Genomic DNA, 26,696 nt, shown 5'->3' with positions numbered 1-26,696 from the left:
TGCTAAAAGGTATTTGTTACCTTTTTAAGATGTCCGGTCTTTTGGAAGTCAGCAAGATCATCTTCAAAACCAGATGCTTAAAGTGACATTAGATTGCCTAATGTATCCATAACCCAACCTGTGAGGTCTATCTCACCATAACACAATTGGTGAGGTCAATCTCAATGTAACACAAACTGGGAGGTCTATCTCATCATAACACAACCTGGGAGGTCTATCTCAGCATAACACAACATGTGATGTATATCTCATCATAACACAACCAGTGAGGTCAATCTCAGTGTAACACAACCTGAGAGGTCTATTTCATCATAACACAACATGTCAGGTCAATCTCAGTGTAACAGTGCCTGAAGGGTCTACCTCATCACCTTCTTGCCCAGGTGTCTAGAGAGGTTTCTTATGAAATGACAGTGCATGTTATGAGTTCATCTGCAGAAATGGCTGTCATTTTCATCTTGGTTTGATTCATTTGCTTTCCATTCACAAAAGTGGGAGGCTTGGCTGGAAGCTGTGGAGAGGGCTGGTCTGACAGGCCTCCCTCTTGACACTGTCCCACTATCAGCTGCCGCCCAGTGAATTATCAGTCACCCCAGGTAAACTTAGAGACCTAGAAATCATAGGGCAAAGCGTTGAACCCTGCTATGCTTGTAAGCACAACTAGAGCAAACTAAATCAGCTGTCAACTGACGTAAGACAGGGAGAAAGAAGAGAAAACGGCCATTGCTGTTGACTTTCAGTTGGGAGATAATTATTGGAAATGAGTGTTGTGGTAAAACATGTGGAAAGGTCGTACTTGTGCCACATGCATGCTCTGTGAACATCCTCAACTTGTGCCAGACCAGTAACAATGTGGTGAGCAATAAAAATACAGTGTCAGGATCCCTGTGTGACAAAAAAAAACCTAATTGGGAAATTCTGAGTCTTCTCTTTGCTGGAATTGTGTACTAAGTCACCCTAATAACTCTGTGCTCTGCAACTAAGACTTTTATGCACGTCTTTTCTGGGTGTTTCATGCAGAATACAGAAGACATGCTTTTACAAAGCTTTGCTTTTGGGAGTTCCTGTCTTTTTAGAGCATAGGATATGGATGTTTTTAAAGGAAGGCATAATAGATGTCAGGTGTGTGTGCTATATATACAGGTCTAAATTGTACATGTATTTATGCATGTGTACATATGAAAACGCACACATGTGTACGTCCTTTATTGTTATTGGGCAATGTTTAGAAATGCAATCATTCTCTCCTTTTTAAATTTTGTCACAGGCTTTGAAAATTCCATTTACGTATACAATGTACCTTAATCATATCTACTCCTGTCTCTTCTCACTCCCTACAGAATGTTCCACCATGTCCTCCTCCCAATTTCATGTTTTAACTTAGTCATTCACTTTTAACCCACTGAGTAATTCTCTGCTTTTCAAATTAGGGTGGTTTGTTTGTTTGTTTGTTTGTTTGTTTGTTTGTTTGTTTTGAGACAGGATTTCTCTGTGTAGCCTTGGCTGTCCTGGACTGCCTTTGTAAACCAGGTTGGCCTTGAACTCACAGAGATCCACCTGACTCTTCCTCCCCAAGGGCTGGGATTACAGAAGTGTGCCAATGACCCCAGAAAAGTTGTTTTTTTTTTTTTTTGTATGTATGAGTGTTTTGCCTGCATGTGTGTATGTGCACTGCATATGCATGGGCCCACAGACATCAAAAGAAGGTACTGTGTCCTCCAGAACTGGAGGTACAGGTGGTTGCCAGCCACCATAGGGGTGCTAGAACTGAACCCGGGTCCTTTGCAACAGCAATAAGTGTTCCTAGCTCCTAAGCCACCTCTGGAGTCTCTATTCTCCTCCCTTTTTTTTTTTTTTTTAATTTAATTAATTTATTCAGATTACAACTCAATTGTTATCTCATCACTTATTTCTCTTCCCTTTTAAAGAACCAGTACATGATTATAAGCATCGTCATAAAGCTTAAAATAGCCTCTTTTTTTGTTTTTGTTTATTTGTTTGTTTGGGGGATTTTTTTTTTTCATCTTCATGTCAAGGAAAATAGTCTAAATTTGTGGCATTTCTTCTCCCTCTTGTCAGTCATTTCAGTCCTGTGGCACTTACCATTTCTCTAATACACAGACAAGACACAGGACTCAGTTCTGAGAAGAGAAGCTATGAGAAAAACAAAGCAGCTCTTGTCTTGCGGGCAGTTTTATTTACAAGGTCTGACTCACTTTGATTCAGGTAAGTTAGGGTTTAAATTAGACAGTCTCTCTGGGGCAGGTTATACTGATCCAAAAATGGAGCAGGGTGAAGAGAGGCGTAACGGCCACGTACAGTGATTCATCTTTGGCCACAATTAGACTTTCTCCATCACCTGCCAAGTGTCGACAGTCCTGGGTGTGGATCCGCAGGACCCCTGTTACAGGCTTCGTTGACTTCTGGTAATCTTGCTCAGTTACTGAACATTATCGATCTTATTTCCACACGTCTCAATGCAATCGGCTTCTTCTCAAGCGTCCCCATGGACACCAGAGACCAACTTGACCTGTGAAATAAGCAGAGTTGATTCCTGTTAATATTTTTCTCTCTGTGAGGTTGAAGTTAGACACCGCCAACTGAGACAACTTTCAATTTGTTCTTAAAATAGGACAAATGAATCTAGCTGACCTACCCCTATGGCTCCATACCCTTGGCAATCAATCAGTAATATAATTGGTATCAAAAGGGACTGCAGGGCAGAGAAAGACTGACATACAAGAGAAAAACTAGGCCAAAGGGCTCTTGAATAATTGAATTTAAATCCTTCAACCATCCCTTGTTAGGTACTTGCAAGTGCCAATGAATATAGAAACACAAAGCACAAATATTCGGTCCCCCACATATTCCTAATATAAATGCATTTTTTAAAAATCTGACATTGTGGAACATTAGTGGCCACGCTAGTAGTGTATACATAACCTTCATTAAATAGTACAGTTTAAGATTCAAAATGCTTACAGGAAAATAACACAAAGAAATAAATCAGTCTCTATGTTCTTGTTTATGTTATAGAAGTCGAACGCTAGATCGATGGAGGGTAACTTTCAAGACTCTCCAACATTCAGCCCTTGTCCCTTGGGATGCCGCTGTAGACATATTAAGTGCTTGACACTGTTTCCCAGCTGAGTCGGCTTCAAGGGCACAGTCTGCAGCCAGAGCTCAGCATGTAATAGGAACCAAGGAGCTCCAGAGTGTGCTGTCCTAGGTGCCTTCGAGATTTCTTATGGCAATAATATAAACTCTTGTTCTCTTTTTTGCAAGGTATCCCCAGATAAACATTCTCCCTCTGAGGCAATGTAACACTATTCCTACCTAAACCTCATGCTTCCATGTCCTAGGAACAAGATGCTGCCACCAGATGTTATTGTTATAAGGAGAAGTGCAATCGGCACCGTGTCTGCATCTACAAAAGCCTCCAAAAAACATCAGTAAAAGAAACTGAATGCAAGAAACACCATTAGGGTTATGCTTCGCACTCCCAGAGTGGTGAGAAAGCTCTTGCATAATTATATATAAACACCCCTTCCCTTGACAAGAACACTCCATTCCCCACCCTCAGATTCCAGAACTGCTGATTCAGAACACACATCTCACCTCAAAAGGAAATAAAAAGTAGTTTAGCCTCACATTTGACCATGTCCCCTGGAGGGGGAGACCTGGTGGCACTCAGAGGAAGGACAGCAAGTAGCCAAGAAGAGACTTGATACCCTATGAGAATATATAGGGGGATGTAATCCCCCTCAGGAACAGTCATAGGGGAGGGGAATAATGGGAAAATGGGGGGGGGAGGGAGGGAGGAATGGGATGAAACAAGGGATGGGATAAACATTGAGATGTAACAAGAATAAATTAATAAAAAAAAAAAAGAAGTAGATAAAAGCCATAGCCATGAAAAAAAGAGTAGACACAAAGAAAAGAAAACTGGACTCCCCTTAAAAGAGAATGAAGGAAACACAGAGTAAAGGAAACAATGCAATTCTGTACAGATACCTGCTGTGCGTTCCATGGTTCATCAAAAGATATTCCAAAGCCTACACATGTGTCTATAAATATTGCCTTATGTGGAAATAAAGTCTTTGCAGATCATCAAAAAAAAAAAAAAGTAGTTTATTCTGAACCAAAACATCAGTGACTGTGGCCAAGGAATACAGATTCAGGTTGGCCCAAATGACAGGTTCCCACAGTTCCATGAATTCTTAAGTCTCCTTTGTAATCCTCGCACCCTTGCTGTTTACACTACACTAGCTAACATACCGTAGTAAATCCTTTGTATGTCCCTCATGTTCTGATCCCTCTTGCTTTAAAAACCACAGACTCCATTAAATCCAATTCATCACATCCACCTTCAATCTCTATGAGTAATTATGTGCCACAAAGGGAAGTAGCCCCTTTATGTTGCCCAGCAGTCCAGAAGTACTCCAGTCTCCAAAGGGAGCATTCCAGATCTCACGTGGTTGAACAAATCTGTAATCTCGGTTACTTAAAAGACAGAAGCAAAAGCATCCCAAGGGCAAGGCCATCCTGGGCAACCTAGGAAGAACGTGTCTCAAAATAAAAGGCGACTGACTGGACGTACCTCAGTGGTAGAGTAGTTGCTTAGCATACTTGAGTCCATATGTTTGAGCTCTAATATCCAACAATCCCCGCCCCTCCTCAGAAAAGACAGCTCTTCACCTTCTTAACTATCTTCTCTGATTCTGGTGAGTTTTTGGTCTTTTTCTTTAAGACAACAGAAGCTACCAAGAGCAAACTTCCAGAGACTGCCCACCCAGCAGCCCCAATCACCAGTGACTCTGGCTTACTATCTTGTTCCATACCTGATAAAAAGTCTGATGTCAGATGTTTGCTGGGTGCCAGCTCGCAGCTTTGAGCAGGTCATGATTCTTACTAATATTCCCAACTGCAAGGCGCTTGAAGAACTTGAAAAGAACACTTGCTAACAATGTGGTGGAGACAAAATATTTTACTCGTATTCACTGGAGATGGCAAGTCAAAAAAAAAAAAAGAAGAGGAAGAAGAGGAAGAAGAAGAGGAAGAAGAGGAAGAAGAGGAAGAAGAAGAAGAAGAAGAAGAAGAAGAAGAAGAAGAAGAAGAAGAAGAAGAAGAAGAAGAAGAAGAAAAAGAAGAAGAAGAAAGAAGAAGAAGAAGAAGAAGAAGAAGAAGAAGAAGAAGAAGAAGAAGAAGAAGGAGGGAAGATCTGTGCAGCATTTATAACTAATTGCATGTCACAACTTGAATCGAAGCTCTCCAACCAACTGCCTTAATGATTTACACAAGTGACTACAGAGCTGAGTGTTGCCTCCTATAAGTGAAACCATTCATCGTATATGGTCTTGAGGCCTGGATGTCATGTAAAACGTATCTCGGACGTATTCTCTTCATGTTTGTTTGTTTTTCCCCTTTCAGATTTGTTAATTTTACATGGGTAAAAGGAACAAAACAGGGCTGGGAAGGTGGCTTATTGTGTAAAGGCGCTTGCTGCCAAGCCTGAAGACCCGACAACCTGAGACCCTTCGCCTTGGCCCACATAGTTGAAAGAGATAAAAACAAAGTCTCCCATAAATTGTCATCTGACCCCCACATGCGCTTCATGGCACATGCATGACCCTTGAGACACCTCTGTGAAAATGTATACACACATAGTAAATAAATATAAAAAATATGAAGGAAATATATTATAATTTCAAAACCACTCTGTGGAAGGCAGAGAAATACCAACCTCCTCATCACTCCCATAATTTCCATGTCTTATTCCCAGAAATTGTGACTGACTACGTTTCTTTCCTGGAAGGGAAGGCTGTTTTATCAGATGCAATTAACAATTCTGATAGGGAGCAACTGTTCTGCATGTTCCAGGTTTGGCCTTGTGAAATCACAAGGATCCTTAGTGGAGAAAGAGGGGTCATAAAAAATGAGACAATGGAAATTTTATCTACAGAGTCACTATGACTGAGTGTGGGACAAACTCAACCCATGCTGGGCCTTGCAGATTGTGGTCCAGTGACAATGACATCGAGTGAACTCTATAAACCTAAAAAAGAAGAAAATTAGTTCTCCCCTATAACCTTTTAATGGAAGATCAGGTCTATTGACTCCTTGATCTATCCAATGAGACCCAGATAAGAACCTCTAGGTTTTTAAAATAGTAAAATTATAGTGTTCTAACCTACTTAATTGATGGCAATCTAACACTCAGAAAGGAACTAAGATGCATGCCTTCTACCCATTGCCAGAAGCCTTACAACCACCTCGCCTGGAATTGTTGAAGGGGAGTCTTGTGCACTGAATTTTCAGAAACTGATTCCAGTGCCCAGAGTTCTGATTACCACCCTGCCATGGGCATTGTTATGAATGTTGAACCATCTCCTGTACCCATGTGATGTAACGAATGTTCCCCAATTATCCCTGATTGGCTAATACAGATGCTGAACCCTATGACTGGGCAGAAGAAAGGTAGGCAGAGTTTAGGTTCCGAGGCTTGGGGTCGAGAGACCACAAGGACAGGAAGGGAGGCAGAAGGGTGGCAGGAGGAGAGGAGGCCAGAGAGAAAGGAATTGCCATGGGGCAAGATGGACAATAAGCATGTGGCCATGAGGACAGGCTGATGGAGCAGAAGCCACCCGGGAGTCATCAGATTGGCAAGTGATTGGCTTGCATGTGGGTTGTAGGGATAGTAGGTTAGAGCAGCTCAGAATGTTTCCAGTATAGTGCCTACAGCTTCAAAATAAATCATAGTCTCTCTGTGTTTATTATTTTGGAAGTCATCAGGGTTAAAGAAAACTGCTGCTTTATTAATTAGTATTTTACAATGAATGTATGCTTAAATAAATGTGTATGTATTTATTTCCTTTTCTCTCTTTTCACCTTCTTTACTCTTGTCCGTCCTTAGAAATCTTCTTAAATTTTGAGGTAATTTTTGAGATTATACTTTTATTAATACTTTGATAATACAAAATTTAATTGAAATTCTTCACAGAAACTGAAAGAAAAAAAAAACCTTTGACCACACCAGATCACTAGAAGACTATTTAGAGATCACCACCTATCCCCAGGTAGCTCTTGCTCTTTGGCCTAGTGAAAACCATTCTATGGAAATCATCGATTCTCTTTCTCTAGTCCGCACTACCAGAATTAAGGATGTAGATAAAACACACCTCAGCATGTCCATGCCCCAGACTTCAATCCTCAGCAATGGAAAAGAAAACAGGAAGGGAGGGAGGGGTGAAGGAAGAAAGAGCGAGAAAGAGAGAGAGAGAGAAAGAGAGAAAGAGAGAAAGAGAGAGAGAGAGAGGGAGAGAAAGTGCTCTAATTACCAACTTCCTTGCTGTGCAAAGCCAACACCTCCAAACAAACAAGGATGGGAAAAGATAACATTGCTGAAACTTGTAGCATGTGTCACACACAGGGGCAAGCATTTTCACAGTCAACACCTTCTTCACTCTCTACAGCACAACAAGGCATTGAATGTTCATTTTATAGGAAAATAAAATAGTAGACACAAGTAGACCAATAGCTTGCCCAAGACACCCATAGAGGCTTGACATGCCTGTCTATGTGTTTCCAGCCCTCACTTCTTTTCTGTTGGCTTATGCTGTTTAATTGACACATACTGTCCCCCAAATTCACAGGTCCAGAAGCTTAGGGGTTCAGTTCATTCCTTGATTTCTATACCCCACTTGCGCCACTCTCTTAGGACACCTTTCTATATAGAGTGGAGTGATACCATTCTGTACACACCTGATGGTCTCCTGATTGCTGGGTTTCAATAGTCTTTATTTTTTTATCAGCTACAATCTGTTCTTTGACAACTCATCATACCCTGTAGAGAGAGCTCATAAAACTTAACAGGCCCTTCCCCCAAGGAAGCTGTGGGTCATAGCAGGGTGTGGGCATCACACCCCTTATTGTATAATTCATGTGAGCTATCCATTTTGTCCAGTGCTCTAAGTCTGTAGAAGCCACGCCCTGGGGAGTGGGGAACTATCTTTTGAAGAGTTGGATGGAAAACCAAATACTGAGTAAAAGCTGTCCACTATATCTCATATTTGTGTTGCAAGTCTTCAGCCACACCCCCTCAAGAAAAAAAATAAATAAAATACAGGCATGGGGAAATGATGACACATCACATGGCCACAATAGGTGGATTAAAATGGATTTGGTTTTTAAAAGTTGGAATGGAGCCACACCCACTCCACCATTGACTTATGCACAAATATGACAGTCGCCGGGAGGGAGAAACTCCCGGGAGGAAAGTTGCAAGCTGGGTTGATCAGGGATGAGATATTTCTGTCAGAAGCTCATCTCCTAGATGCTAGAGTCAGAGCAGGAAATTTATTCGAAGGCTTATGTAACGCACTCAGGATAAACATCCTCTCCAGTCTGTGCCGTTAACTCCCCCACACTTCTCCGCTTGGTTGTGCGTCAGTCAGGGTTCTCTGGAAAACACAGAAATCATAGAATAAAGGTCCAAGAATCCACTAGTTGTTCAGTCCATGTGGCTCTGATGCCAGTGACGGAGTGGGCTTGCTAGTGAGGCAAGAGCAAGCAGGCAAAGAGACCAAGCTTCCCACTTCCGTGTCTTTAGGCTGCCTGTAGGAAGACTCTGCTATTAAGATAGAAATCTGTCAAGTCTGTGTCCGCACAGCTCTCTGAATTTGGTGCAAAATGAAGGACTCCCTTTCTCAGCAGGGACTACTCTTCTCTGCTGGACCTTATCTGGACAGTATCTCTAGGCACAGATGCCTGACCCTGCTTGGAGGCTGACCCTGCACAGAGCCTCCTACAAGTGCTATGTGACTTAGCATGCCCACTCCTTCCCCTTACTCGTATAATTAAGTACTACGTTATGACCAATGAATCCTTCCACCCTGTAACCCTAAGAACCATTATCTACCTCACGCCCAAAACAATAAAATGATCTCTGTGAGGCTGACTCCCAGAAGTCTTGTCTACTGTACTCATGGCCAGCAACTTGGTGTTGGCGGGGGGTGGGGGCGGCCTCCATAGCTGCCTGCAAGTAAGGTGGATTTCCCCACTTCAAAAAAAATCCAGATTGAAAGTTGGCCTTCCCACTGCAAATGATTCTATGTTAAAAAGTCCCTCACAATCATTTGGGTTTGGTTAATTTCAAATGCAGTAAAGTTGACAACCAAGAATAGTCATCACAGTTACATATAATCAACCATTTTTCTTTAAAACACAAATTAGTCCCATACTTATTACTATCTGACATATAAAACCCAGAGCAAGTGTTACCAGGAAAATTTGGGGTTCCCTCTCATAATTTCTTGGCCTAGCTAATAAAAGAATTTTGAAAAGGACTTGGAAGAAAGCTTGAGGACACTTTTATTAGAGGAAAAAGGGGAAGAAAAACAAAAGGGTAGGAAACCTGAAATTTCCAGTGTCATATCCAAAAGAAACTCATGACAAATGGCTAACTGTGGTGCCTATTAGAAGGCCAAAATGTCTGCCGGCCTCCAGGGTCACTGAGTACTTGTATCCTCTCAGCTCTTCTCACTCCTCCCCACACCCTAAACTTCCCCAGCTCATGGGCTTTCCTGTGCCACTTTCTCATTCCTGCAGTTTCAGCCATGACCTCCTCTCTCATGCCCACCACCAGCTTCTCTCATGGTCTGGTTTACCCTGCTGGGGACTCTTCCAGAAGACTATGGCTGTCCTGTCCCTCATTTCTACAATCAAAACCTTCTCCCCAACCATGCCTTGGAGTGGCCGTGGCCTCGCTTTGTACACCCAGCACCTACTGAGGGAAAGAACATGGAGAAAAGAAAGAAATCTTCTGGTGTCAGGGTCAGGGCAGCCTCAGCAGTGGATGTCAGCAAGCAGCTTATGGTGAATGGGGGCCGGGGGTGGGGGGTGGTTTAGAGAAAGATTGAAAAAGCTGAGAGTTGTCACAAATACAGCTTAGACTTTTGACCAGTATCAGAAAGAAAAAAAGAGATAGAAAAGAAAAAAAGAAAGAAAGTTTAACCTTTTCTGGGTTTGAAAGAAACATGAGTGAGCTGAATGGTGGAGGCTCGGTAAGGAGTGTCATAGGAGATGGGCTTGTTGGGAGGATAAGTACATTGTCTCTTTAAAGGGATGGTTATTTTTTTCCCATCTAAACTTTCCTTAGTGCTCTCCTGGCCAGGTGACAGACAGGCTCTGTTTTGGAGCAGATCAGAATGTCTGCCTCTACCCAGGACCAGAGGTAGAGTCCGTTCTTTTGGCCAGGAAGCCTAAGGAGAGGCAGGTAGGATGTTTTCCTTTCTAAGGTGAGGAGGGAAGCAAGGGTGGGATCCAAAGCTGACCCTGAGTAAGAGGTAGAGCCCCAATTCGTCCTTCTCGCTTCCCTTCCTGAAGAGCTTGCATGTCCCTCCCAGCCTAAAACAAGGTCCTGCCACATCCATTCAGATCCTTCCCATGCGTTAGACCCCGCCCTGCTTGCCCTCTCCCTGGTTCCTTTGTGCTCAGGCATTTCAGAGCACATCAGCTTCTTAGGATGCTCTCTGCTACACAATACATTCATTACAGTAAGTGTTCGTGTAGCTACTCCATGTGGGCCCAGTTTTTCCTGTCTTATTTTGGCTTTTTTCATGATTCTTTGTTTGGTCACAAAACAGAGACTGATAGTTTGTTGTTGTTGTTTTGTTTTGTTTGTTTGTTTGTTTGTTTGTTTTTTCTTCACCTGTACCATTCAAACTAGGGGTGTATACCAAGAAATCAATATACATTTACCTGAGTTAAAATTACTAAGCACCAATTTATTTCTTTCTTTGTTCTTGCAAGGGTTTGTTTTTTGTTTTTTGTTTTTTGGGGTTTTTTTTTTGGTGTTTGTTTTCCCTGATAAGAAGCTGAGTGATTTAGAATGTCTGGGAAGAGAGAGGGAACTTTAAAGGTTTCAGAAGCATTCCCACTGATATCAATGCATGTGGGGCTGCCGTTAGCGGTGGCCCGCCACGGTGTAGACTCAGTTCCACTAAGATGCTCTCAAAAGCTAGAGTTTGTTCTAGCTGGATGGATATTTCTGATTAACTTGAGTGTAACATGAATTTTTCTTCATGGGGTTGTGTTAGTTATCTAGACAGAGATTGGTAGCCTTGGAGGCTGAAAGGAACATTAGGTAAACATAGGAAACTACACATGCGTAAACCAAGCCATGGAGGAAAACAAAAAGTACATACACATACATACATATTATAAATAATCATTTATATGCATGTCCTACATATATCATGCACACATATATACACACATACCTACAAATGCACACATGCATAATATGTACACATATATAGCTCTACATACACATGCATAGTTATAAACACATATACATAAACACATGTACATGTATCACATACATACACATGAGTACACATACATATACCTACACATAGATATCCATATGCAATACACACATGCATGTATATTCCATATACATACATACATACAAATACATAGGCATATTCAGGTGCACACACATACCTATCTACACATACTTGTACATGTGCATACACATAGACATATATATGTACATTCATGTATACATCATGCATACTTACAAATATATTCACGTACACACACAGAATCATACATATATATGAACACACTTGTATACAAGCACACACACACATATGGACTTTGCTAGGTACTGCCGTTATTGTTCAGGTAGAGGTCACCAACCTCTACCTCTTGACAAAAAGCTGAAACAACAGGAATGAATGAGTGGGGTGGCTTAGAGTGGGTACTGACCTGAGAGAGCTTCTAGATGAGTAAAATTTGTGGGTGTGTGTCTGTGTGTATAGAATTGTCTGTGTGAGTGTGTGTGTAATTGTGTGGACACTCATATGTGGGGGGCAGTCAGAGAAGAACTTGCGAGAGTTGGTTCTCTCCTTCCCCTATGTGGGTTCTGGGGACCGAACTCAAGTGGTTAAGCATGCACTGAGCTATCTCTCCAGCTCCCTTCAAGATATCAGAAACTAATAGTTTATAATTTCATAATACCATTTATTTGATTTGAAGCAAATTTTTGTTTCTAAAACCAAACTAAAAGTCTTGCCTTGAGTCTTGCTAAGATAGTTACTGTTGGTTACGAAGAAGCTCCCAAAATGGCAGTGCTGGTGACAATGTCCTAAGCCTCCCTTAAACCTGCAACAATGTCCTTTATGATCTCAGCTACTTTGGGCAAGGACATCAAGTTTCCCGTCAATCCCAGCAGTTTAAAGACCTTGCTGTCATATAAAATCTGCTTGCTTTTTCACTAGTTTGCTCCTCTCTCACCCTCCATGGGGCACCCTTGGCAGTTTGATCCTCAGTAGCCTTTCTTTCTAACCAAGGAGTCCTCCAGTTTGGTGGTTTCACTGTGCCCACATTTAAGCATCGTACATATTTTAGTTTTATGAGAAAAAAATGTCATCTAAATTGTCCACACTTAGGGCCATCTCTAGTCCTAATGACATCATGAGTCTGAATGTCAGCCCAGGGGGACGTCATTTACCAAACCTTTGCAAGTTTGTACTTCAGGGCACATGGCAGGGCAATCTTCCTGAGGAGCTGTGGTGGCAATACTTCTGAAATCCAAAAAACGCCCATCTTGAGTTACAACACACATGACCAAGTTAGGGAAAGTAAATGTATCTTATTTTTATTTCTAAAATAGCCCAAAATTTCTTTATTTACAGTATTTAAAAAAGGAACCGTCATAAACACACATACACATAAATGGTGACACCCGTAACAGTATTGTGTCTGTCCCACAAATGAAGAAGCTAAGATCCTACAAGCCAGGTTGTTTCACTCAGTGATTAAAATAGTAAACATACTGACCACCCACCCAATGTTCATTCCCTATCTTTGGGAAACAGACCATGGACGAACTACAAAGTAGATACAGTATCTCTCATATTCGACTCCAGCACTACCACTGACACTGAGTCTGACCCGACAGCCCGAGACATCCAGGGTCCCCTCAGTGTGGAGAATGACTGGGTCCAGACCCACAGAGCAGCCTGGAGGAGTGAAAGCAGACAAGCCCACAGGCCGTCCACCAACCATGGGCTCGCCGAGGAAACTGTACAATGCTTTGCAGCTGGATCGTGAATCTTGCCGAGATGACCAAAAAGTCAGCCTTTGTCAGGTCAGAGTCAGCAGGTCAGTCTTTTAAAAAGCTCACTTATCCATTCTGAATCTGTGCTAGTTTTCCGACTTAAGTAACCCTCCTGGCTGGAAGGTGATGTCACTTCATTCCAGGCATGTTTGTGCATCTTTCTCTTGGAGCCTTCTCCATCACAGCAAGCAAGACATCTCTGGGAAATAAGCATCCAGGAAAATAAGGTCAGAACACTTGTTAGTGCAAGGAACGATAGCTGCTATTTCTTTTTCTTTTTCTTTCTTTCTTTCTTTTTTTGTTTGTTTGTTTGTTTGTTTTTCCAGACAGGGTTTCTCTGTGTAGCCTTGGCTGTCCTGGACTCATTTTGTAGATCTGGCTGGCCATGAACTTACAGCAATCTGCCTGCCTCTGCCTCCCGAGTGGTGGGATTAAAGGCGTGCGCCACCACTGCCCGGCTGATAGCTGCCATTTCTTGATGACTAGCTTGAGCCAGGCACTACCCTAGGGCAGCAGTTCTCAAGCTGTGGGTCAAGACTCCTTTAGGGTTGGACGCCCCTTTCACAGAGATTGCATATCAGATATCCCAACTCAGATATTTACATTACAACTGATAACAGTAGCAAAATTATAGATCTGAGGTAGCAGTGAAATAATTGTATGTAGGCTCAATTTTCTTAGCCAAGATATTTTATTAACAACTTAGTGACCGAGCAGACACCACTTATAACCCAACTAACCAAAACAGTAGGAAATGAGGATTAATGGACACAATAACAAAACCTTAAGGATATCAGTTCCGAGGAACGACTCTCTGGGCATGAGCCACAGGATTTCTTCCACTGGAACCTGGGGTAACTAGAACCCAGAGCCTCAGCAGGAGCAGGAGCCCCGAAGCCTTCCCTCGAGTGGTTTTCTCTAGGAGCATCTTGAAGTGCAGTGATGAACAGCCAAATCTATCCCAAGCCTCCAAAAAGCCCCGCCACCAGTCCTGGGTTCATTTATATATCTCCTTCCAGAGTCTGGTCACGGGATCTTTTCAGCTGGCAACAATTAAGCTCCCGTAAGAGGTGGTTGCTCTTCTAGTGAATTAAACTCACCTGTTCTTTCACTAGACTATTCCGATCCCACACGTGGAATCCTCCCGGCATCAGGAAGGTTGAGACCCACTGCTCCAGGGGAATTGTTTTGTTTATTCCTGAAGCCACCCTTGGAGGAATGTGCTACTGTACCCTGATTTACAGATGATGAAATGAGGTGGAGTTGCCTGAATATCACACAGCAGGAAGGCTGCTGTTCCCAGGCTGTGTTGTCCTGATTCCTGGACCCTAAAATGAACTAAGGAGCACCTATGCTCCTCCAGGACTGCAATTACATTGTTAGCATAATCTCAGTGCTCTGACTTTATGTTTATGTTGGTTTTTCTTAGTAATCTTATTTCCATTATGGAGTGAACTGGAGGAAACCTTACTTGGGTCAAATGGGCTGTATCACAAGGCCTGCTCCAGGCATGAACAACAGAGGGCGCTGTGCAGCTGTGGCCTCCATAGGAATGAGGTCTGCCTTGCTTTGTCCTCCCTGATCAGGATTTGTTTGACCATCAAAAATCCCCACCTGAGCAACTCAGAGAAGACCTATGCTAGGCTCCCATTTCTGTAAGCATAGCAGAGTATCATTAATCGTGTCAGGGGTTGGCTGTCTCCCAACCTGGGGCGAGCCTCAGGTTGGGTCAGTCAGTCATTGGCTGGATCTTCCCTCAATCTCTGCTCTGTCTTTTTCTTTGCACATCTTGAAGACAGGGTAAGTTTTGGGTCAAAGCTTTTGTGGGTGGGTTGGTGTTCCCCTCCCTCCACCCAACAGAGACCCACAACCAATCATTGAGTGGAGAACAGGAAACCCTGTGCAATAATTGGGGGGGGGGGGACAGGATAGAAAGACCCAGAAGGAACAGGAGCTCCACAAGAAGACCAACAGAGCCAATGAACCAGGCCACAGAGAAGGCTGTGGAGACTAAAGCACCAGCCAAGGACCATGCATGGACTATACCTAGGTTTTTGTCTTTTTTGTTTGCTTTTTTTTTTTCTTTTGTTTTATTTGTTTGTTTGAGACACAGTCTCACTATGTAGTCCTAGCTGGTCTGGAACCTATGTAAACCAGGCTGGCCTTGAACTCACAGAGATCTGACTGTCTCTGCCTCCTGAGTGCTGGGATCACAAGTATATGCCACCATCCCCTGACCCTCCTCTCCCACTTCTGCTGATCTCCCCAACTAATGCTTCTTTTCACCAGCTCTCTGTTTAGTAGTTCATCTATATTAGTGACAAATCGCAAACTGTTCTACCATGGACGAATCCCATGGCTTAGAGAATGGCCAGAGTCAGTAAAAGTCAGCCTTTTCAATATTAAATCCAAATGTGAGAGTGGTCAGTTAAGGACTCTATGCTGGCTAGTTTTAACTAGCTGTGTCGGGCCTTGACACAACCTAGAATCAATCACCTGGAAGAGAGTCCTAGTGAACAATTATCTAGACCTGATTGGCCTGTGGGCATCTCTGTGAGACCTTGTATTGATTGATGATTGATGTGGGAAGACTCAGCCCATTATAGACTGCCCCATTCTGAAGGCAGGGGGTCCTGAACACTACAGAAGAGAGCAAGCAAGCCGAGAGCAAGCAAGCAAGCAAGCATCCATGTGCGCTCTCTCTCTCTCTCTCTCTCTCTCTCTCTCTCTCTCTCTCTCTCTCTCTCTCTCTCTCTCTCTCTCTCTCTCTCTCTGCTCTTGACTGTGAATATGATTCTTTAATCTCCTGCCTTGGCTTCCTCAAACTCGTGAACTGTAACCTAAAACTGCAAACCAATTAACCACGTGTCCCCTAAAGCTCTTATTGGTGTATTTTATCTCAGTGACAGAAGTTAAAATAGTCCAGATTATTTGATTATCCTCCATTCTCCTCCTCAGTACCCCACACCTGACAGTCTGCATAGATGACTGAGTCATTTTACACTCCCCCCAAACCCCGTCACTCTCTCTTTTCCTGCTACCTTGTACCAAAGTCCCACACCAGCACATCAAGTTTATGGAATTTGTAATACAGGAGACTTTACAAGATTTCTTCGAACTCACAGTATCTTTGCTTCTACTAAATTATTTCAAACCCTTGCCTGGGCTATGCCTCAAAATGAAAAAAAAAGTACAAAAGAAGGCATGGCCTATATCAGATGAGGGAAAAAGGAGTCACTCTCAATTATGAACATACGGAAGGGCTGCAGAAATTTCTCCAAGACAAGGTCTGATCCCAACATGTCCATCCTGAATCTGCTATTACTAGTGGCCCAGTTTCTGGCTGCTATTTTGTGACTTAGTCACCTCTTCATAGCTGCCTAACATTTGTTTCCCCCAATATCACCTGTGTAGAGATAAGTCTCAAGGATCAAGTGACTACAAGGTAGTTGCCACATATCCATGCACACCCTCTTACTAATGGTTCTAGGCCACATGGGAAAGTCAGGCCTGCCTGTTATTTTGCTGCTGTAATCCACCAATCCTTTTGTGCCAGCAATGGAGTTACTGTAAGTGCTAAAAATCGATTCCAAAGAAAGACTAAACCTTTCTCTAACACTGAACAACAGTGAATGCAGAGGCTCACAGCTACCCAAGGTGCAGGAAAGAGGCAACAGTAGTGGGCTCAGCTCTCAACAAGACATTGACACAACTAAGGCTTGAGGTACATTGTGGAAGCGGCAGTAGAAGTCTTCAAAATGGCATTCTCTCAAGGCTACATGGAGACATATCCATTGGGATCATCAGCTCACAACAGCTGCAGATACCTGCACTTGGATAGGCCCTCCCAACAGTCAGTCATGGAAAAGGGAGGGACTCACAATACCCTAACCTTTGCCTCTGAGCTATTGGCTATCAGTAGATTCTGGAAAAGACAAACTGACTGTCCTTAGTGAGCTCACCAGGTTCCAATGATTAATTCCAAACCTATGGTCACAGTCGGCCCTAGTTGAACTTAGTGGGTCAGAAGACAAAACAAATAGACATCAACATTGGAGAGAGATTTGTGAGAACAAATAATGGTGGACAGGTGGGACAGGTAGGAGGTGACAATTGTCAATAGTATTCATTGCCAACAAGTATAAAACTTTCAATGAACAGATTTAACTAATAAAGAAAATAAATACTTTAGAAAGGAACCACGGTGTATGAGCTTGGCAAATGGATCAGTATACCATACATCAGCACAAGTGAGGTCCCAGCATCTCCCCATCAAGGCCCCAGCATTAAGCTCTGGTCAAAGAAACTCAGATGGCACAGGCATCAAAGAGAAGTCTCCCCACTTTCATTTCTGTGATGAGCTATGGACAAAGGTGTCTCCTCTGGTAGTCACGTCATCCTATTCCTTCTCCTCTCAACCCAGTGTCACCTGCTGGACACCAGCACAGTCACAGGTGGTTCAGTGACACTTGCAAGTAAACTTTCTACTTGCGTCTTCTGTACTCACATTTTAGTCTCAGCGATTCAGTACTCTGGATCCACAGGCTGGACTTAATGATGCCCTCTAGAAGGGGTAAAAATAACAGAGTTGACAATGAGATACTGGCACAAAAAAAAAAAAAAAGTATGACGCACATTCATAGATTAACATGCATGCTGCCTAGAGGTAGCCATGTGAAAGTGAAGCTACTAAAGAGAAATATCCAGACTTTTTAAAAATTGTATTAATTTATTCAGATTACAACTCAATTGTTATCCCATCACTTGTATCCTCCTATTCCTCCCTCCCTCCCTGACTATATGGTCATAGGTTATCAAGTCTCATCTTGGCAGCCTGCTTATTCTTTCTTTGAGTGCCACCAGGACTCCCCAGCAAGGGTAGGTGGTCAAATATGGGGCACCAGAGTTCATGTCAGAGTCAGTCCCCGCTCTCGACATAACTGTGGAGAATGTCCTGTCCGTTGGCTAGATCTGAGTAGGGGTTCAATGTTTACTATTGTATTGTCCTTGGTTAGTGCAATAGTTTGAGCAGACCCTCCTGAGCCCCTATCCATCCATCATGATGTTCTTCTTGTAGGTTTCTAGGACCCTCTGGGACCTCCTATTTCCACGTATCCTATATTTCTCTTACCTAGAGTTTAGTAGGATGTTCTCCCATCTATCTCAATCTCCTGGTCAGTGAAGACTTTTGTGGGACGTGCCTTTTGGGCTAGTGCCCAATTATAAGTGAGTATATACCATGTGAGTCTTTCTGCTTCTGGGTTAACTCATTCATTATGATCATTTCTAGTCCCATCCATTTGTCCACAAATTTCAGGATTTCCTTGTTTTTAGTAGGAAATATCCAAACTTATACAGCCACAAAGACCTGAAGTACTGTATTTCACTAAATGTAACATTATGAGTAGCCTCATTGTCTTTGTTTTTTTTTTTTAATAAAGAAGCAAAACCAGTCAGTTAAGACCATATATTCATTGGTTAGATGGCTCATTTTCATTTCAGAAATGGTAAATGGCAAAGAAAATGCCTGTCTTAAAATTGATGAACTGCAATACTAAGTTAGCTTGACATAGCCATAGATGGTGCTTCTCAATACATTCAGGAAGTTAACTGGCTCAGAAAGAATTTACTGGCTGAGCAAATAATTTTTTAGCAGATTCAGAAGTTTTGACAATCTTCGTGGTGCCCTCAAAGACAGATTGTCCCTTCCAAAGTCTCCTTTACAGGCCGTAAGTGCATGCGTGGTTCCTCCAGGCCAAGGAAGCATGCTCTACTGCAAAGAGTCCTGGGCTGGGAGCATGGGCAGACTTTGGTTGGCATTTATTCTACTACTGAGAAGGGTGACCTTGCACATATCCCATTAAGTTCTCAGTTAAACTCCTCACCTATAAAATGAGTGGGTTAACCTAAAATTCTATTTCAAATTCAACTCTTATTTCTCAGCTCCCATCTCTTATAAATCTCTGGTCTTGGGGTTCATCTCAATGGCTTCATGTCAAGCTAAAGTGTATGCACATGCAAATCCCCTCAAAAGATATCTTCTGCTAGCTTTCCATGTCAGCTTAATTCTCCATGTTCATGAAATGAAGAAAAGAGTGATTCACTTTGCTAACAAACTCTGTGTGCTGGACCATGGCACCCATCTCTGCTCCAGCAAAGACACTGACCCACCACTGTGTCTACAGGAGAAGGAGAGACCTTACCTCTACTGCCCTCGATTTCCCCTTCAGTGAAGATACCCTCATCCTCAGAGCATCCCTTATCTGGAAAGCAATGACAGTCAGCAGTCAACAGATGTCATTCCAAAATATGGACGCATGCCCTAGAACTTGAAGACCAGTGGTTCTGGCCAGGGCAACAACATCAGGTGGATCAGCCCAGCACCCAGCAAATAACAGGACATGGATAAAGGTTGAAGAGCGACAATAACAATCCACGGAACTATTTTCAAACTGGGGCCACGGTTTCCATGTGTTTTACCAACAATATACACTCCCCATCTCTGCTTGTCTTCATAAGAAGCAAGCACAGAAAGTATAGAGTTCTTCCTTTCCCACTGCTGATGCCCTGAGCTGTGCTCACAAGCTCAGCAACCCCAGAATCCAGTGAAAACAGTATCACCCTCCTGCTTTCCTCAGCCACATGGAATTGAAAGGAGCGATGAATGAAGCAAACTCAATTTACCTTGTGATCCATAATGGTACCAAACAGCAAGATGAAAAATCCCTGTGGTAAAATTCAACAGAATCGTGAAGGACAGCTTCTCAAACAGCATCCCACTGTTATTGCAATCCTACTCCTCTGGGTGATCTCTTGGACGGTACCTGGGCATCAGAAGTTCATTTCCACTGATGCAGAGGAACATGTATTGGCAGAGCCTATCGTGGTGGCACAGATCTGTATTCCTAACGCTTGGGATGCAGAGGTAGGAGGATCTCTAGTTCAACGCCAATGAGCTTAAGACAAGCCTGCATAGCTGAGTAACACCTGCTCCTAAGACAGAGAAAACAGAATAGGCCAGCATGATGGCTCAGAAAGTGAACGCACTTGCCACTAAGCCTATGTACCATAGTTTGATCCTTAGGACCCAAATGGTGGAAGTAGAGAAAATGACTCTGGTACATTTTCTTCTAGCCACCACATGTAGGATACGGCATGTATGCATATACATGCAAACAGATGAGGGCTAGAAGATACCTGTATTTTTTTTTTAATTAATGAAATACGGGTTGGTGGGTCCTTCCTTTGAATCTACCTCCTTCCTGGCAAAGAAGATCACCCTGGCAGACTTGTACAAGTGGGTTACTGATTCCTATTGAATGACTACTGCTGTAGAAAAAGGGTTTTCAACCTTACTGTATGGTTTGAATAAGAAGCACCCCCGTAGGCTCTGGACCCCTAGTCTCCAGCTGCTGGTGCTGTTGTGGGATATTGTGTCACTTTCTGTACTGGAAGCCTAATGTGCAGCTGTAGGACAGTAAGGGTAGGGCTAGAGGGATATAGCCAGACCAAATTCCAGCCTGAGTCTTCTAGTGCCTGATCCAAAGAAGATGTATAAAGGTCATGCCATAAGCTCCTGCCACCGGGACCTGAGTGGCACCTCCTACACCCCCCACTCCCCATCCCCGACACACACACACACACACACACACACATACATACACACACACACACACACACACACCATGAGATTGACAGCTAAAATAAATTTCTTCTTAAGTTTATTGACTCTGGCACCTGATGCCAGTGACAAGAGGAGTCCCTGAAACATGTACTAATTCCTACAATTTCATCTCAAATATTAAAGTGTCTCATCTTGCTCGTGATAACAGTTACACATTACATGAAATCTGGACATTCAAAATCACAACCAGGAAAATTGTCTTTAAAAAACTAAATTAGGGTCCTGGTTCATTGTGAGTTGTGGTGGACACTCTGAAAATAGTCAGCTATGGTCCCTGAGCTGGTAGAAGAATTTTCTGAATTAAACTCAAAGGAAAAACTACACAGAGCCGGAAGCTAGGACGACCTTTTCTCTAATTGCAGCCAGTTTTATCTTGAAGAAACACTAATCAAGTGACAACAAACTATTATATGTAAGTCAGAGGTAACACTGGCTAAGAAGAGAGGGCTTAGCATAACTAAAAGTTTTTAAAGCATTTTTCTATCAATAAAAGAAAATTTTAAATATTCTGAAGAAGAAATACAGAGGCAGACAGATCTCTGTGAGTTATAGGCCAGCTTGGTCTACAAAGCAAGTCCAGGGCAGCCAAGGTTACAAAGAGAAACCCTGTCTCAAAAAACAAAACAAAACAAAACAAAAACAAAAACAACTGCAGCCCCATGGTAACTGCTGGCATAACTTATATCAGGGCCTGGGATTGGTTCCCAGCACCAGTAGAGGAGGGAGATGAGGGGACAGTGAAGGAGAGGGAGGTGAAAATAGAAGAGAGGGGAGTGGAGGGACATGGAGAAGAAAGAAGAGGAGAGGGGATAGAATGGGAGGGGAGGGGAGGAAAGGAAAGGGGGTAGGAAAAAGGGAGGGGCAAGGATTAGAGGGACAGGGTAAAAGAGGGTGGGGGAGGGGAGGGGTGGGTGGGAGAGGAAGGGAGGAGGCAAGAGGAGACTAGAATGAAATTGTCAGTTACTGGAATAACTTTTAGAGTGGGAAATTTAAGCACATATGGTAGCTCACGCCTATAACCCCATCCATCAGGAGGCTGGGGTAGGAGAATCATTATGAGTTTGAGGCTACACTGGGCTAAAAAACTAAGATCTTTTCTCAAACATTTAAAACAAAACAGAGGGCCAGAGAGAAGGACCAGCAGTTAAGAGCACTAGTTGTTCTTGCAGAGGACTTGGGGCTCAGTTCCCAGCACCCACATAGCAGCTTCCAGCAATATGTAACTCCAATCCAGGGGATCTGATGCACTCTTCTGGCTTCCTTGGTCACTGCAATAAAAACATAACTGCAGGCAAAATAATCCACACACATAAAATAAAAAATAAAGGGAAAAATGTTTGACCTAAGGCAAAAAGAGTAGGGACATTTATGTTAATGAGAGCCTTTGAGTTCAAGAAAACAAAAGTACTTAATGCTTTCTCTTTAAAGCGATACAACAGGAAGAGTGAGGCTGGAGTGGTTGTAGTTACTAAAGAATGAGTAATATATGTGGGTGGCCTAGGTTGGCATTTCTTTAAAGCCTGTGGTAAATTTATACTTTGTGTGGTGCCTTTAAGACAGTTGAGTGGAGAGTGGGATACGACTTTCTCACTTACTCTGGTGCCTCACATTTGACCATGTCCCCTGGAGGGGGAGACCTGGTGGCACTCAGAGGAGGGACAGCAGGTGGCCAAGAAGAGACTTGATACCCTATGAGCATATACAGGGGGAGGTAATCCTCCTCAGGAACAGTCATAGGGGAGGGGAATAATGGGAAAATGGGGGGGGGGGGGAGAATGGGAGGATACAAGGGATGGGATAAACATTGAGATGTAACAAGAATAAATTAATAAAAAAAATTTAAAAATAAAAATAAAAACTGGGAAAAAAAAAAAAAAAAAAAAAAAGAAGAGCTAGTGATAAGTCAAAAGAAGTGCTTCACTACTTTATTCAGCAGTTTCAATATCCGAAGCAAAAGTTGGAAACTTTCTCCCAAACTCCAGACAGTAGATAGTTACATTTTGCCAGTTGTGCCTCTCTGTTGCAACTGCTCAAATGTTAGCTCAGAGTCAGCAGGAGGAAAACATAAATAAATGAGAGTAGTTGTGTTCCTGTGGAACCCTATTTACAAAGGCAGGCAGAAGGCTGCCTTTCCCAAGCCCTGGTTAAAAGTGTCATGAAGACTGGGAACCTGCCAGGTTTTCTATTAGTCATAGGAAGAGAACGCAGTCTCCAGAATCGAGAGGGAGGAAAACAACCTTCACAGGCACCATCTTGTCAGAGCAGGCAGGCTAGAGTGGAGAAGACAGCAGAGAGACTTCCACATGCAAATCCTTATTTTACCAGGTGAGAGAGTTGACACCCGGAGGGAAAAGGCCTTCTCAAGACAGATAACATAGGGCAAAATATATAGATAAATAGTATCTAGCCTCTATTTCACATCAAATGGCAAGAAAGGTCAGCTTCCAAAGTGAAGGCCAGCGATCGTCTCTTCCCACTAGAGAGAATGTTTATTTTGCCGAGTTTCCTCAAGAAAAACAGTGTTATGCTTATTTTGACCAGGCAGCAACTTTTTACATCCATGACAGGGTGTAAATGATAGTCATCTACGTAAGAATGTTAACTTCTGACAAGACAGGAAGGACCCAGAGTCAGCTAGAGAAAAGGAAGGGCGTTCCCCTCCAACCAGCCTGGTCAGGGAACTCCAGAGTCACTGGTGGCCAATCACAGGAACTCACACCTATAATTTCAGCACACGGGAGGCTGAAACAGGCAGATAGCTACAAGTTTGGGGCCACCTTGGCTACAAAATGAGATTCTGTCTCAAAAAAAAAAGTTGTTTGTTTTTTTTTTAATGAAGAGAGGGGACCAGGTGAGATGCTTCAGTGGGTGAAGGCCCTTGCCACCAAGGCTGATGACATGAGTCCAATCCCCAGGATCTGCATGGCGGAGAAAGAGAACTGACTCCTATAAGTTGTCCTCTGACCTCTACATGTGTTCTGGGACATGCATACACCCGCACACATATATGCACACAGAGTGTAAAATAAATAGGTAGATGATAGATAGATAGACAGACAAACAGACAGATACATAGAATAATGAGGGAGGGGCAATTATTTTTAAGTGGGAGAACATGTCAGTGCACTTGGGAAAAGCTACACTCAGAGACCCCTGAAAACTTGATACCTCTTAATGGCAAATGAATCACAGCTATCCTTGGATGTCCAGCCAGAAATACAAAGCAAATTCCCCTTCCAGAACTTACCTGGAAAGCATTGAGCAAAGCAAAGATTATATGGAACGCCAGGTGTGTGCCTTCTAGCAGAGTTGCTACCCCAAAACCCCAGGTCAGTCCCAGAAGTGGGGTGAGGATGGCAACATTTTTGCTGATCCTGAAAACTATGGCCATGTCCTGAGATTTTGAACTGCCAATCAAAGGCCTCTGTGTGTTGACAGCAACTGCCAGAACCACAAGAAGATTCACAGCCACAATGGCCAAGGCCGGGATGGCAAAAGCAAAAAGGGCTTTGGTTTGGCCCCAGTTAAGCCAGCAGGCATCTTTTCTGGTGTAGCCTTCCCCGGGCTCTGTGACAATAACTGTGGTGGCAGCAATCACGAGGGGACACCCATAGCCAACGGCAAAGCCAATGGCCATCATCCGGGACTTCATCATCCTGCGGAAGACAACCAGTATTCCATAGACTATGAGCAACGCCTTGAAGAGCATCCAGAAGAACAGAGAGAGGAAGAAAAAGTGGCTGAAAAATGTCACGGCCACACACCACTTGTGGTCCTCCTGAATATTTGCATCAAAGTTGGAGCCAATGATGAACCACAGGTTTGCAGTCAGGAGGCACACTGCAATGTTCACAATGCACACGTGGCGCATGTAGGATATCTCTGACACAACCACCCGAGACCAAACCACAGCTTCGATGAGCAGGCAGAGGACCAAGCTAAAGATGGAGATGCTGAGCCCAATGAAAGTGATATATTTCAGGACATTGTCCCTTACGGGTTTGGATGACATGAGAATGGAGAAAGACATTACAGCTTTGGTGTATTTACACTGGCATTTCAGTGTGTTGTTGATGTCCGACACCGTTTTGCATGGCATCTCGTCCCACTGCCTTCTCTGAGAATGCCAGCCAACACACTGGACGCTGGTGCTCTGGGATTTATTGATTCTATCAAAGGTGAGTATGATTTCATTCAGACCTTCGGGCAAAACCAGTGACAGGATCAGGTCACTTGTGGGCTTTTGGAGAGTTATATTTGGCTGATAGGCTTCTTTCAAAATGGCCCCCAAGGTGGGAAAAGCTATGCCAATGGCTTGGGAAGCATTGGATGACAGTGTGCGTACTGCTTGCCTGGGAACCTCTATCAGCACCAAGACACGGTCTGTGGCATTGTCCACGGGGATGGAGATGCTGAATCTGTTCTCTGCGGCATCCTGAGAGATGCGAGAGCCTTTCGTCTGAATGAAGAGCTCATCTACAGTGCTCTCAGATTCACCTTGGATTTGGAGTTTCTTGGCAAAAGAATTTACTGACTCCAGCAAATCTGAGCTGGCATTTTTGTTGGCAACGAAAGCCCAATTTGGAACGGCAGCAGTGGCAAGGATGTGGTTGGCCATTTTCCCATAATTCTGAAAATGGAAACAAGACTATTAATTTTTTTTAAGTCAATTTCTAAATTCTGACCTTTGGCAGATCTAATTATTTCACCTTATTTGCTACTTTCCCCTTCAATTGCAATCATGCATTAGTAAGGCTAATGGAAGAAAAATAAAAGAATACAAAAAAAAAAAAACATATTTTAGTATAAAAATAGAGAATTCCAGCAGTTGTCCTGGCTAGTTTTTTCTTTGTTTGTTTGTTTGTTGTTGGTTGGTTGGTTGGTTAGTTGGTTGGTTTTTCGAGACAGGGTTTCTCTGTGTAGCCTTGGCTGTCCTGGACCAACTTTGTAGACCAGGTTGGCCTCGAACTCACAGCGATCCACCTGCCTCTGCTTCCTGAGTGCTGGGACTAGAGGTGTGTGCCACCACCATCTGGCTTGTCCTGGCTAGTTTTACGTCAGTGTGATGCAAGCTGCAGTCATCTGAAAGAAGAGAACTTCAATGGAAAAATATACTTTCATAAAATCCAGCTGTAGGGCATTTTCTTAATTGTGATGAAGGAGGGGCCCAGCTCACTGTGGATGGTACCAATCTGGGCTGGTGGTCCTGGGTTCTATAAAACAGCAGGATGAGCAGGACCTAATAAGTAAGCCAGTAGGCAGCATCCCTCCATGGCCTCTGTATCAGCTCCTGACTCCAAGATCCTGCCCTGTTTGAGTTTCTGACCTGATTTCCTTCAAATGGTGGGCTGTGAGGTGAAAGTATAAGCCAAGTAAACCCTTTCCTCCCCAGACTTGCTTTTTGATCATGATGTTTCATCACAGGAAGAGAAACCCTAACTAAGATAGCCATTAAGGGCATTGGCTGCTCTTGCAGGGGACCAGGGATCAGTTCCCAGTACCCACACAGTGTCTCACTACCATCTGTAACTCCAGTTCCACTTCTGGCCTCTGTAAGCACTGCCCAAACATGGTATACACACACACTTGCAGGCAAGATACCCATACACATAAAAAACAAATCTTTTGGAAAGAATATATATCATATATACATGTATATATCATATATGTTATATATACATATATGTGTCTATCTAATTATTATTATTGCATCCAAGGAAGATCTTCACAGTACAGAATATCGAACTTAAATTCCATGAAATGTGAATGATTGTTTTATGAAAGGAAGTGATAATTTTAAGAAATACTACATACATACTTTATCCCTATATTCCTCCCTTTAATAATACACGCCAATGTTCGTGAGCTCACTACAGTCTCTCAGAA

The 26,696-nt window shown here is 43.1% G+C and overlaps 1 protein-coding gene across 2 annotated transcripts in view; it reads right to left on the bottom strand.

Annotated features, from left to right (window-relative positions):
* Positions 1-2,415: 2,415 nt before the first annotated feature.
* Positions 2,416-26,696, bottom strand: part of Adgrf4 (adhesion G protein-coupled receptor F4) — a 42,669-nt gene continuing 18,388 nt past the window's right edge. Inside the window, exons 6-10 of one of the 2 annotated variants that reach the window (XM_051152940.1) lie at positions 24,058-25,440; positions 19,811-19,852; positions 19,330-19,389; positions 17,634-17,690; positions 2,416-2,530 (exon numbers count right to left, since the gene is read on the bottom strand). In XM_051152940.1, coding sequence (XP_051008897.1) covers positions 17,643-17,690; positions 19,330-19,389; positions 19,811-19,852; positions 24,058-25,440 — 1,533 coding nt within the window. In that variant the 3' untranslated portion in view covers positions 2,416-2,530; positions 17,634-17,642. Of the gene's footprint in view, positions 2,531-12,935; positions 13,326-17,633; positions 17,691-19,329; positions 19,390-19,810; positions 19,853-24,057; positions 25,441-26,696 lie in introns of those variants that run through there. The other variant, XM_051152939.1, reaches the window with a different exon arrangement.

The sequence above is a fragment of the Acomys russatus genome, chromosome 11, assembly GCF_903995435.1.
Source record: "Acomys russatus chromosome 11, mAcoRus1.1, whole genome shotgun sequence".
NCBI classification, from domain to species: Eukaryota; Metazoa; Chordata; class Mammalia; order Rodentia; family Muridae; genus Acomys; species Acomys russatus.
The sequence above is the reverse complement of the archived record's forward strand: the minus strand, read 5'-3'. Positions and strand labels throughout refer to the sequence as shown.